General features: G+C 35.3%; 1 protein-coding gene across 1 annotated transcript; it reads left to right on the top strand.

The window, feature by feature from the left end:
• The first annotated feature begins 668 nt into the window (after window positions 1-668).
• Window positions 669-11086, top strand: cdc6 (cell division cycle 6 homolog (S. cerevisiae)). Its single transcript, XM_059328527.1, has 12 exons — window positions 669-787; window positions 2622-2952; window positions 3899-4147; window positions 4945-5144; window positions 5943-6091; window positions 6370-6476; window positions 6996-7135; window positions 7218-7318; window positions 8278-8345; window positions 8439-8620; window positions 9819-9962; window positions 10747-11086. The coding sequence occupies exons 2-12, from the start codon at window positions 2622-2624 to the stop codon at window positions 10837-10839; spliced, it is 1764 nt and encodes a 587-aa protein (XP_059184510.1). The 5' UTR covers window positions 669-787; the 3' UTR covers window positions 10840-11086.
• The last annotated feature ends 3364 nt before the right edge of the window (window positions 11087-14450 follow it).

Here is a 14450-nt window from a genome sequence, read left to right as displayed (position 1 = left end):
CTCTCTGCTCTGCTCCGCAGAATCAATCATGTCTTCAGTGTCTGAGGAGCAGAATTTAATATTTTTAACAGGATCTGGTTAGTGCAAATGCTTTATTTTAAATGACATGTAGAATAAAGACATTCTAAGCTTTGTTAAGCTTGTAACATAAGCTTTTAAACAGCAGTAAAATGCAACATGCAGGGAAATTAAACCCAAAAAAACCCATCAAATATAATAGTAAAATACTGACTGGGAACATTTCACTGCATACATACTTTTACTTTCTATGCTTAATTTAGCTGATAATACTTTAACTTAAGTTAGAATTTAGGACTTTTGCTTTTTTATTGTATTTTCAGTATGGTATTTGTACTATTTGTACAAGTAAAAGATGTGAATAATGTTTCCACCGCTGGAGTTAAGTAAATTGAGTTAATCTAATAGTTTCTTAATGTCATCAATAACATGAATAGTGTGATATTTTTGTAAAAACAGTGATATTTTGACTGATACAAAACAAAAACTGTATTTCCCGGGAAAAATTATATTCCGCCAAAACAGTCCTATTGAAACTCCCGCCACGCGGCCTGCCCGGGTTTTAATCCAAGACGTCACATCCGCTTGTAGCGCTGAACCAATGAGCATCGGAGGATGCGGGAGCCACAGCTGATCCAGGAGAGATTTGGCGCTAGTTTGAGCTCAGTGTGCGGAGGAAGACGGGCAGACAGAGACGCAGAGAGGTCTTCGAGACAAGAGAAAACACTTTGCTCTGATCCAAGAAGACTTCTTACGACTTTTTAAAAAGGTAAATCCTGCAACAATGCTTTAGTTTTAAGGCTAAGACGTGAAACGTTGTAGTTAAAAGTAACCGTAAGATCGTAATCGTAACTTCTCGTCAAAGTTACTTGTTAGTTTGTCGTCTAAAATACTGCGATTAGCTTCATTTTTACACATATATTTTCATACCAACTGTCTCTTATGTTAACATAATATGTTTGCGATTATACTACAGTCATATTAATGGCCAAATAGTGGTATTTTTCTTACTAAACGCCACAATTTAGACCGCAGTTGTCTTGGCGCCATTTGACAACCACACTGTATTGTTTGTTCTGCGACCCATTTAGTGTAAAAAATAACAGTTTTTACAAACTTTAAACACGTTAAACTCTCTTTTTTGAGTGACCTCTTGAATTTTTACGCACTTGATTTATTTAGCACGAAGTTACATTGATTTCTAGGAGCCATAACTGCATTCATTCCACTGAAACGTTACTGAATCTTTCATTTACATGCAAAAACAAACTAAATATGGCTTTTTGATTTCAGTCATGCACGATAGAATACACTGTAGTGTTTCATGTATTGTGTTTAAGGTTAATTCTGAAAATTAAAGCAGATATATAGCCTGCAATTTGCAAGTACTTGCATAAATGCAGTTTAGAGGCTTTTATTTATTTGAGTATATTTTTCGATGTATGCCACTTTATACTTTATACTACACTGCATCTCAGAGGGAAATGTTGTCGTTTTTAGTGCAGTAGTTAACTTTATTTTGTTCATTAACATCATGTATACAGCACATAAATTAATTTGAGTTATTTTGTTGCTGATTTAGTAATTAAAACTGAGTCCACCTTTGCAAGCTGCAACATCAGAGAGATGGACACAGTAATGCATCAATATTTATCATTTATAATTATTTATAATTCTGAAATGGGTCTTTCTGCACACTTCCTGAAAAATTTAAATGTATGTGATCTCTAGAGTTGAGCAGTATGAGCAGCAAACCTGTCAAATCCAGCAGTATTTAATGTCCGACCAGAGTTGGCATTTGTACAGCACAAAGTAACCTATAGTTATTTATATTCAGTCAGAAGTTTGTTCCAAACGTACAGGAGAAGATTGGGGCCAGGTAGAAGAAAAAAATAATAATGAGAGGATATTTTTTTCATTGTGCAGTTTGAGAAACAGTCAAAATCATGAGCATAAAGTCGGGATGTTGAGAATAAAGTTGACTTGGAGAGAAACGTCGACGGGTATAGAGTAACTTTTTGTGTTCGGTAAAGTTGGAAAGATATTCACAGATTTGTGTCAATAAGTCATCCGAGTAATATTGTTTTCTATCCGAACAGTTGGGTAGACTGCAAGCTACAACCTGATTTTAATAAATGTCATAAAATTAGCAATCACCACAATATAGAACTAAAATCCCCCAACATATAAATGAGATATTCTTGGCAGTAGCTACCATAACTACTGTTTTGTGGAAAATCTGATTTTATGTCATTTATGTGAATATTTTAGACATCTATTGTATTATATTATTTATTATAGAAGTATTTTCTCGACATTGTATTTCAACTTTATTCTTGACATTTTGTCTTTTTTCTCCAACTTAATGATTAATTTTTTTCTCCTACCTGACCCTAATCCTTTTCCATACAAACAGGTTTACAATCTGCCATAAATTAAGTTTTTGTGCTTGTGATGAAAATGCAGTAGAGGACTCATAAGATACAAAATAAATGAACATGAATCTAATTTAAATCTGTTCAAACACTGTAATCATCACTAAGTGGCGGTTAATTTCTTCATCTTTCTGTTCTGTTGATTAATTTTCCTCTTTTCTGTTTCAGATGCCCAGCACGCGCTCCCACGGTCAGGCTCAGCCCACGCTGTCCTTCCCTCGCCGTAAGTCCTGCAGAGTTTCCTCTCGCTCCAAGACGCTGCAGCAGCCAGATGAATCTCCAACTCGGTCACCGACCAAACAGGCCCCCCAGCTCCTCCCCGGGATCCTGACCCGGGTCGGTCCGCTGTCCCCGAGGCGCCCCACTGACCCGCCCACCCCTCTCTCCCCAAAACAACCTCTCCCTAACCTAACCCCCCTCTCCCCCAGACGTCCTGCAGCCCAGCCAGCGTCCCCGGGCCGACAGCCACGTCTTCCACTCAGCCCCCGAAAACGCACAGGTGAGACTCGCCATGGGGCGGGAAGATGATACGAGCATCACCAATTAATTAAAAATGATCTGAGGATATATTACAACCTTTAACAGTTTTTATAAACAGAAGTAAACTCATTTTGCTTTTCTTGTAAACAATCAATCTAGAAAACTGAAGCTATAAAGCAAATTCATTCAGTTTGGAAAGATTTGAATGTTCATTTTTAGGCGTTACTTTAACTTTTCTACAATTTTTGTTGCATAAAGGAATAGTTCAACAACTTTGGTGGATGGTTATTCACTTTTGGCCTACAACAGCTGCACAAAATATTGGTTTTTATCAACATTTCAATTTCAACTTGTGCGATAAACACATGGAGAAAGATTTGCGATGTTGCACTTTTAACTGATCAATTTATAATTTAATTCAAGTTAACAAGCAATTCAGCAGCAGAACTGAGAACAGAGCTGATATAGATATTTTCACAAAATGCTTTTCTTTATACCTCAGTGAATTTGACTGGTTTTGTGCTCCGTGGAGAAACAAAATTAATTATCTTATAGACTGAGCAGAATTATCCAAATATCCCTTTTTCAGCTTTTAAAACTAGTCTCACAAATACCTGAAACAAACAAGAAGAATTTTAAATGTAACATTCTTAAATTCTCATTTTGTTTTTTTTTCTTATGATGCAGTCATGCTAACTAACTCTCTGTAAGAGGGCAGATGAAAATATTAACTTTTACACTAAATCTGAGTGAATTTAACAGGATTTTGGTTCCACAGTGGGTAGAGTCTGTTTATTGTAGGCCGCCTTTGTAGAAAACAATAATATTTTTATTTTACTTGATGTGAAACAAAATTGATCCTCTTAGAGATTGAGCAGAACGAGTTAAAGTCTTCAGATTTCAGAGAGTTGAGCTCCTCCTTGTTTTCTCCACCGGGTGAATTAATCCCTCTGCTTTGCCTGCAGGTGATGAGAACGGCTGCAACCTCGGCGGCGCCCTGCAGGCTTCCCCCCCGAAGCAGAGCCGGCCGACCCTGGGCTCGCCCCGACGGCTCGGCTTTGACGAGAACTCGCCCCGCCCGGCTCGCATGAAGCTTGTCCCGTCCTCGTCTCCTGCCGCCAAACCGTCTCCTAGGAGACAGGAGACGCCGGCGGGGAGCCCGGCTCGTCACAACCCGGAGAGGAAGCCACCGGTTGCTCGACTCTTTGCAGAAAGTAAGATGCAGAAACACACTTCAGCTTAGATAAATATTATTTTACTTATTGATTAATACATTGGTGAAATTATTGATTCAATTAATAACAGTTTTGGTCCAGAGACTAGTTCAAATATCTTATGTTCCCCAAAATCAGAATATATTCAATTTCTAATATTATATGAAGATCAGGAGAACCAGCAAATATATATTTTTAATATTATTTGAGGAGCTATGTTTTTGCTTTAAAAACTCTGACTAATCCTTTGAGTTCCTACATCTTTCACCCATTAATAAAGATCATAATTGATTTATTTTATTTTAAATTTGTTGTCCAGGCTGCAGGTCTGCTTCTTTTTCTATTTAAAAGTTTAAATTTTGTTAAAGTTTTTAAAGCCATTAATCACATTTTATTCCCTTTTAGTATTAATTAATGGAAACTCAAATATTGAGTTGTACTCAATTAAGAGAAATTAACTGCAACAAACTGTTTCCCCTTTTATTTATGAAGTCATTTATTTCTTTGTTTTTAATAGCAAAATTGTCACTGCCACTTCCTGTGTGTCTAGTTCTAAGATTAGCTGATATGTTGTAATAAACTGAATATTTTGGGTTATTTGGGCAAAACAAGACTCCGGGAGACTTTTTTAGTACAATTTCCTGACTTATTATAGCATAAATAATGCACACAGTGATGAACTTGATAACCAAGAAGAGCTTCTGGATGTTTTTGATCATTATACATGTGAAATGGATCAATTTGAGTTTAATCCTCCCGTCTGCAGCATTATCACACCTGTTGTTCACCTCCTGCAGAGTCGAGGTTCGTGAGCGTGAAGCAGGCGCTCCACACCGCCGTCCCTGAGCGCCTCCTGTCCCGGGAGGCCGAGCGGGCGTCCATCCGCTCGTTCCTGCAGGAGACGGCCCTGCAGCGCCGACCCGGCAGCCTCTACATCTCTGGAGCTCCGGGCACCGGCAAGACAGCCTGCCTCAACTGTGTGCTGCAGGAGATGAAGGTACGTTCACTTATAGGACTCTTGAAGAAAGAAGGTGTTTGCCTGTGAATCCTGCAGAGGGAGATGTGTGGAGCTGCAGTGACACCTAGTGGAGACTTCAGGTCACTGCAGGGCCACTCAACAGCTTCTCCACAACATGTCAGAGGGAAATGTTGCACTTTTTACACCTTGGAGAGTAAAATTATTAATGCAAATTATAAACCAACAAGTAACATTTTGAATGCATAACTTTTACTTGTAACAGAGTACCTTTTATACTGCTGTTTTTACTACATTTACTCAAGTTATACGGCTAAAATATTTCCACTGTATGCAATTACATATTTTTTGCGACTTTTCCCAAATTATGTGAAATCCTGAAGAACTGGGGGAAAAGGGAGCAAATGAATAAGAACTCAAAATAATAATATAAATTGAGGAGAGGATGAGCAATATTGGAGTAAAAACAAACCATAAACGCTTTCATCAGTTCATTAAAAAGATGGTTTGGTGGAAAAAGAAGGCACTGAACTTCAGCGCACTGCGAAAGGAGAGAACTTTGGAGACGTTGCAGTGTGATTTCTGGTTTAATAGATCAGGTGATTTATGGCAAAGAATAATTGATCACAAATACATTTTATTTAATTTAAAATTTAGTTTTACTTTGCAATTTAGTGCGAGTTGCAGGTCTGATGTTTGAGGGTTTTAATCAGACATTTGTAGTATTTTGAGCGATGTGAAGAGAAAGTTTTGCTCAAACTCTTTTCTTATTAATATTTAGTGTTTAATGTCTCTGTCTGGTGTGTTGTTGTTCGTCAGGTGGAGCTGTCGTCTGTGCAGACAGTGTTGGTGAACTGTATGAGTCTGCGGAGCTCCCACGCCATCTTCCCGCTGCTCGCCGAGAAGCTGAAGGCGCCCGGTGGGCAGAACGGCCTGCAGAGGTTCCTGTCGGCCCCGGGACCCGCTGTGTGAGTAACCACACATTTTTACTATTATACTCTGGTTTAAAAAGCCTTTCTTTCAAATTAAGAGACTATTCTGAGTAAAATACATTGGCTTTTCTTTGAGTTCCAGCTCCATTTTTGACTAAAGCTGCACAAACACTTTATTGTGAAAGTTAATTATGAACTAGAATTCATGTCATATTTTTTATTGCGCCCATGGGGATCAAGAAAGGAGAATCTTATTAACTGATTTCGAAAAAAATAACAATTATAATGCATACTAACTGTGACTGTCTCCTCAGGCTGCTGGTTCTGGATGAGATGGATCAGCTGGACAGTAAAGCTCAAGACGTCCTCTACACCATCTTTGAGTGGCCGTACCTGCCCCAGTCTCGCCTCTGCCTCGTCGGTGAGAAACACACACACACACACACCGCCATTTTCACCTGTGTCTTTTTGGATAAAAAAACATGTTTTTTTAAATAGTATTTTATTATTTTTATTTTCCTATTTAAATGTTTATTGCTCATCTTTAAAATGGAATTAATTGAATTTAACATTTTATTTTCAGTTATTTTTACTTTTTTTTTAACAAAAATTTTTGTTTTTTATAATTTTACTCATCTATAATTTTCTAAAGTGTGTGTATATGATGATTTTCCATATTTCCTTTTGACTTACCTTCTCATATCAGAATGTTTTTGTAGTATGAATAATTGTAGCATATCAGTGAAAAATGAATTATACTTGGTGTTTTTGCATTTTTTAAGCGTTCCATCTCATAATGTATCATTTATTTGTGTTTTTGTGTATTATATTGTTAAATTCAGATTGATTATTTACACAGCAGATTATTAAAACAGATCCGAGACATTCAGTTTTTATTGTGTGTAAAAAGAACCTGAATAAGAGTTTTAATTCCCCCCAGGTATCGCTAACGCTCTGGACCTGACCGACCGCATCCTGCCGCGGCTGCAGGCTCGGCCTCACTGTCGCCCCCTGCTGCTCAACTTCCCTCCCTACACGCGGCAGGAGCTCGCCGACATCGTCCAGGACAGACTCACACAGGTGAACTCACACTGGAGGTTAAAGATCAACACGTGCATGATTTTAATCACAAGCGTTTGTATTAACCTGTGTTTCCTCTCAGGCGTCAGCGGACGGGATCCTGGACGCCTCAGCTGTTCAGTTCTGCGCCAGAAAAGTGTCGGCGGTGTCGGGAGACGCCAGGAAAGCTCTGGACATCTGCAGGTAAAATTCACCTCAGACCTCTGTGTTTTCTTCTTTTAAATGTCTCCCTTTCTTATTTCAGAGAAGAAATAGGGAAGAAATAGGTCCAGACTACTACTTCCCTCTGTAAACATCACACTGTTTCGCATTTACCATCACAAGCATGGGATGAAATGGTAAAAACAGGCATTATCATCAGAGTTTGAACTTTCTGACGGTCCTTGAACGTATCACGCGTGACAAACGTTTCCATTGAAATTAAAAAAAAGTATACTTATGTTTAACAGATTACCAACGAAACAACTTTTGCTGTAGGAAGAAACTGTAAAAAGAGGCATGATTGTTGAAATTTGAACTTTCCAACAGTCCTTGAACAGATCATAGGCTACAAAAGTTTGTTATAAAAAGTGATCAAAACTCGTCATAAAATGTTTATTTGTGTCAGAATCTCTTTATTCTCCGTGTCATTTAAAATGAAGCGTTTGCACTAACCAGATCCTGTTAAAAACATTAAATTCTGCTCCTCCGAGACACTGTGAAGACATGATTGATTCTGCTGAGACCAACGGTCACGAGACAAATATGCACTGAAAATCTGTTTACACAGAGTAGAGAGGAGAGGACAGGAGAGGCTGGAAACATGACAATACTGAGAATATGGAGAAATCTCCACATATTGATGACACAAAAAATGTATCAGAGAAATTCAACTTTTTTTTTCTTGTTTGTGTCAGTCTGTTATTCTGCACAAAGACATGTTAAGGTTTGTTCCCATTTCTAGCCGTGATTGTGCTGATTCCATAGAGCTGCAGGACTTATAGATCTATAGAGATTTTATATATTGCAGTGAAATACAACGACACAGTGAGGAATATTTAAAAAGAGCAGAAAACCCCTTGTATTACTTAATAACTCTGGGAAAGCTCATAATTTTATCCAGTCACCAACATTTGATTTTTTTTCTCTCGTTTTGTCTTCAGGAGAGCGGTGGAGGTTGTGGAGTCAGATGAGAGGAAGAAAACTTCAGATCCAACAGCTGAAACTAAAGGTGAGAATGAATCCCAACCAGCTGCTGCTGTCTAATGTTCTCTGTGTATTTCTGATCACTAACTGTTCCTCTTCTCGTCCTCTGTGTGTGCAGCATCGCGGGTCAGCCTCCCGCAGGTCGCCCGGGTGCTGTCGGAGGTTTACGGCGACCGCATGGTGTCTCCGAGCGGCGGCGGCTCTGACGGAGAGAGTTTCCCGCTGCAGCAGAAGCTGCTGGTCTGCTGCCTGCTGCTGCTCACACGCAGCGGGAAGAGCAAAGAGGTCGTCCTCGGCAAGGTGAGAGGCTTTTCATTCATGCTTATTAATACAGGATATTATGCAGGTTTGTTGTGTTTGGATTTAGCTTAAACACTTTGAAATAACTCCCAAAATGATGTTTCTGGCAAGTGAAATTAATTATCTTAGCAAAACACTAACAAATGCATGTTTGCAAAGGTTAATTCTTTTTATCCACTTTCCCTCTGAACCTGTTATTACCTAAAAAAAAAAAAAGAAACTGTAAAACACATACTGCTCTGCCTCTTAAAGGAGCCACGCACCCTTATAGTGGATGTGTTGTGTCAGACTTTTTGTGCTGTTTTTTAATTTTTTTGTTTGAACTGATGCTGCAAATGTTTGACAGGCAGTATGACTGCAGAAAAAAAACTACATTTCCCAAGCAGCCATTCCAGCTGTTTAGATTCATAATATAAAATATTTTCATTATAAATTCATTACTCGAATTCATTATATGAGTGGCATAAAATGCTCCTAAAACGACATCAACAATTTTATTGTGATAGTTTCTTGGAAAATATATCGTCCTCCAAAACGTGTTATGGTGACAGGCCTGTAGGGTGAAACTGTATTGATCCTCAGGACTTGCAGCAGCACAAAGACACATTCAGTGTTCAGTTCAGATAAATAAAGTAAGAGTTGGCAGTAAAGCTGCAAACTGATGTGGCTGAAGCTTTACTTTGACTATCCAGCCTGTGAATAGTTTCTGGAGTTTTTGATGTGCTGCCCACTGCTCCTTGCATGGTGTGTTCACTTGTGTGTGTAAAAAATAAAATAAAAAAAAAGGATGGGTTAAATGCAGAGGTTGAATTTCCCCATTATGGGATTAATAAAGTAATCTTCTTGTGTTAAACAGGGCCTTAAAGTCTTAAAATGTCCAATAATTTGTATTTAAGGCCTTAAAATGTCTAAAATTCTCTCATAAAAGCTCATAAAATGTCTGAAATGCAATTTTTGAAGCCCTTAAAAATGTTACGTTAATTTTATTTAAAACAAATGTATAGGTTAAGCATTTTTTATTCCAACGTGAAATAGCTCTGAATAACTTCATAAACTTTTCCAGTAATTCTGGCCGTCCATGTCTTGTCTTTTGTACTTTTTTGTCAGTATGGATGTGAAATGGGTCTTAAATTGTATTCATCGTGACTTGTTGAAGCATGAACAAGGTTTTTAATCAGACTTTTTTCTTATGTTTCAGCTCCACGAGGTGTACAGCCGTCTGTGCGCCCAGCGGCAGGTGTCTGCGGTCGGCCAGGGCGAGTGTTTATCTCTCTGCAGTCTGCTGGAGAGTCGAGGGATCTTCTCTCTGAAGAAGAAAGCCAAAGAGGCTCGTCTCACCAAGGTACACGCCAACATTTAAGTCCGTGTCCCCCGACTTCACCACCTTCTTTATGTCGACCATATCAGATCAGAACGGCTGAAAAATGCCAGATAAAGTTAGAAAACCTGCGACACGACCACAAGGACCACCAATTTTCTACCAATTAGTTTTTTAAATGAATATTGACTACATATTCTTATTTTTGCTCCCATTTAATAAATGTATTTTAAAATAAATTTAACATTTTGAAAACTTTTTTTAATTTGATATAAAATATATATATATATATATTCTTTATTTATTTTAATTATGTTATTTTTTAGATATTTACTTCAATTTTCTTTCTAAATTAATTTTTGCATCAACTTCATTCGTTTTTACTTCAATTTAAAAAAACATACTTTAAAAAAAATTTTCCTACACTTTAAAAAAAATTAAATATATAATTTCTTAAAATGATTTTTTATTTTACTTTTTTTTTTAATATTTAACTAAATTTGTTTTTCTAAATTAATTGTTGCATCAACATTTTGTAAAACCTCTTTTAATTCATTTTTACTTCAATTTTTTAAAATCACTATAGATGTCTTTATTTAAAGAAGTGTGTATAAAATCTGTAAAATGTTATTGAAAAGCAATATTATTTAAAAGTTTAACCTTTTTTATATATTATTTGAGAAAAAAAAATTGTAAATCAGTTAAAGATACTGATGTTATTTAAAGCTCAACATTTCCAGCTGCAGAGCCTCTGTGTTTTCACCTGTAAATCAGAAATTTAATGTTAAATCTTTTTGGTTCTCATCAGGTTTTTCTAAAGATCGAAGAGAAAGACGTTGAAAACGCTCTGAAGGATCGAACGCTGCTGGGCAGCATCCTCGCTGCAGGACTGCCCTCCTGATCATCTTTATTTTTATCCAGCAAGGGGTTTTTTTATGCTTTTTATTTTTTAATTCTCGTTTTTGCTGAGAATTTGTACAGTTTGTTTTTCTCTATGAATTTTATTTAGTCATGCTGATGTTGAAGCTCAGTTTTTGAGTGAGTGTTATATTCCCGCCATCAGTCACGACTTTACAGCTTTTTGTTTCAGTTTGGATTTGAAACGTTTACAATTTTATGCTGTAAATAAACATGTACAGACATTTTAATCACGGTTTGTTGTTTGATTTTGCTACAGTTTAACTGTGATCGCTCACAATACAAAGCGACTATTTTTATTAATGCATAATTTTTATTGCATGACTATATGTGCTTACACCTCAGGATGCTGATGCACAATTATCGTACTTTATGCATTGCTGCTTTTGTGTGGAAAGTAACTTTAACTTTACTTATTTTACAAGCTTTAACATTTAAATTTATTGCAACATTTCACTTCTACTCCACTACACCTCAGACAGAAAAGTTAACATCAACAATCAGTCCTGGCCATAACTTGCAAATATTCAAGTTCAGAACCTTTTAAACACCTTGAAGTTTTACATAATTCCACTGTTTTTATGTTTTGAAGCACAACATTGAAATACTAAATGCAACTTGGATTTTTCATGCATTTTTTTTCTTTTTGTGCAATGTCGGCAAGATTTAAATATTTCCTGTATCTAAATCTGATTTCGAAACCCAAACTGACAGTTTAAACTTTTACTGCACTTACATTTACCTGGCTTATTTAAAATATCTGCAGCTTTATACTTCGACTTCATAGATCTTGAAAAAAAAAATCCCAATTTTAACAATTTAAAAGCCTCTAGAATAAAATCTGCGAAGAAAATATTATATTCCAAATTTTAAACATTAAGTTAAATTGCAAAAAATGTATAAAGGAAAGTCAATGCCAATTTTTTTAACTTATTATAAATCAGATTCTGTGTATATTAATACACATCTAAATTTTCTCTCTAAATATATCAAATACAATGGAAATAAACATTCATTCAGTCTAATTGAAACAATTTTTTAGGATTGTGGTAGGTATAATACTACACTAATTCCTTGTTTTACAACCAGTTATTAATGCAAAATATCTGCAAATAAAATATGTAAGAAGTTATTATATAGCAGATTGTACAATAAATACACCGAATATCTTCATTTTCTCCCTAGATTTATCAAATAAATTGGAAATTAAAAAAAAAAAAGCTCCGTCTGACATAAAATGCAGTAAAAATTTGTTGACAAATAAAATGCCATACTTTTAATACAAATGTGATACATTTCTAACATGTTTTTACATCAAATAAGCTGCAAAATATAAGTTGCTTTAGTTAACAAATGGTCTTACTGTAACCTTTTCTAAATTTGATCTCTGCAAAAAATCTAAATTAAATGTTTGCTTTCTTCTGTCTGCCGTTCATGTATCAGCCACCAGGGGGCAGACAACACTCAGCAGGTGTTTTTCACAGGAAAATGTAAATAATGGGGATGAGAACCTGCAAAAAGCATCAAATAAAATGGAAAAAAGTGTAAATTTGGATGAATACAGAGAAAATCTCAAAATAACATAAAACTAGAGGACTCTTCTGACAAAAATACAAAAGATCCAAGTAAGATTTTATTCAAATCTGATTTATTCACAGCAAAGAGGATGAAAATATACAGTTTACAGTTGTGCATGTTCTCAAATACAAATACAGTGACCCAAAATGTAAACGTGGCTGGAGATAAAATATGATAAAATACTCAAACATGATAATAATAAAGCACACTAACTCAAAGCTTTAGAGATACAGCAAGCACATAAAAGTCACTTTCTCCAACAGTGCATTTCACAAACTCCTCACATGTAATATATACTTTATTTTTTTAACTTTGAATATATTTTTTGCTCAACAACAGTTAAGATATTTTTTCTGTGATTGTCTGAAACATTCAAATTCATCAAATTCACCAAAATAAAGAAAAACACCACAAAGTTTCTGCAGATCTGACCCGTCTGAACCGCTTTAATCTGTTTCATGTTTAATGTTTCTTTCTACCTGAGAGACATTTTCCTTCTTTGCTCTTATAAAGGGATATAAATAAACATCTTGTTATATTAAAACTGTTTTTTTATTAAAATTTGTTACACAGACAGAAGTACTGCAGAACTGTTTACTTTTAGAATCCAAAATAAATTTTCTTTAGCATGATTTATTGTTTCCAAATAATTCATAATTTATAATTTATTCTATTTTATATTTATTTTAAACTATATATTGGTCTTTTACTGTAATTTTAACTTTCTTTGGAAAGTGGAATGTTGCATTTAATTGTGGGAATCTCTCAAAAATCTAATTAAAAATATAAATTCTCAAATTTCAAGAGATAAATATTTTAATATTGAAAAACATTGAAATATCTGAAATAAAGCTTTAATAGTGGGTTAAAACAATACATTTGTTTCACAGTCACCCTAAGTCCTTATTTAGTGTGATATCAAAGCTACCAGACTCCATTGACAAAAACAGTGATTTTACCACACAGAACACAGGGGTTGTTGGTGTAACTGCTGCCTCGATCGTTGAGTTAATTTTTGTAATTGTTTAACTTTGGTTTTTGAAAGAGTTAGTTTGGATTCACCAAAGTTACACAATAACACAAACTAACTAACTGATGGAGGCAGAACTCAAGTCTTCTGCAAGTTAAAATCACTGTTTTTGTCAATGGAGTTTGGTGGCAGTGAAAATATTCTATCTATAGAGATAATTCACTGACTCGGGATGAGACCACATTTCAGAAAACTAACTAACCAAACTATGCCTTTAATGGTCGTGAAGCTGCTTAAATGGAAATTTAAAGGGAAAAATATGGGTTTTAAAGTGTTTAAAAACATTTTCTTTAAAATAGTTTACAGCCCTGACTTCACCTGCTGGAGCTTTAAACTCCTTTTAGTGGATCAAATTGAAGCTTAAAGACGTTCAAACATGAAAACGAAGCTCATTTTGTTCAAACTGACGACATTAATGCCACGAACACTTCCCAGGTTTAAAACAGAAGCGCAAAAAAAGTGAAATAAGAGACATAAAGGTATAAAATATCAATATTTGTACACTAAAATCCTCCTTTCTGTTTATATTTTGTGGCCATTTTATGTTAATTTTTGAACATTTTCAAAGAAAAATATTCAGTTTTCTATTTTGTTAGGGCGAAATAAAAACCTACATTCATAATAAAATGATATTATAATAATAATAAAGGAAACAGAAACAGAATTTAATATAACAGCTTTGTGACCTGAATAATATTTTTCCTTTAATTTATTCTATTTTAAAATTTGTGTGCATTATTTCATTCAAATGGTACATTTTAACATATTTAAAATGCCAAAATATGTGAAAATGTCCCACGAAATGGTCAATTTTCTTTAATCCGTTGTTAAAAAGTAAGAAAGTCTGAGTGACATCGTATCAGTTTTTGTAAATCCACTTATAAAGGATAAAACATTTAAGAAAAATTGATAATAGTAACACAACATTGATGCACGTGGTGCTAAAATAACAGTGCTGTGTTGTTTAAGACTGCACTCAAGTTAAT

This window comes from Centropristis striata, chromosome 1 (genome assembly GCF_030273125.1).
Source record: "Centropristis striata isolate RG_2023a ecotype Rhode Island chromosome 1, C.striata_1.0, whole genome shotgun sequence".
NCBI classification, from domain to species: Eukaryota; Metazoa; Chordata; class Actinopteri; order Perciformes; family Serranidae; genus Centropristis; species Centropristis striata.
This window is presented reverse-complemented; position numbering and strand designations above follow the sequence as displayed.

Coding starts and splice junctions, on each gene's coding strand:
- cdc6 (XM_059328527.1), top strand. CDS start 2,622: ATGCCCAGCACGCGCTCCCACGGTCAGGCTCAGCCCACGCTGTCCTTC. Junction 4,148..4,944: donor TGCTCGACTCTTTGCAGAAA/GTAAGATGCAGA, acceptor CACCTCCTGCAG/AGTCGAGGTTCGTGAGCGTG. Junction 6,477..6,995: donor GTCTCGCCTCTGCCTCGTCG/GTGAGAAACACA, acceptor AATTCCCCCCAG/GTATCGCTAACGCTCTGGAC.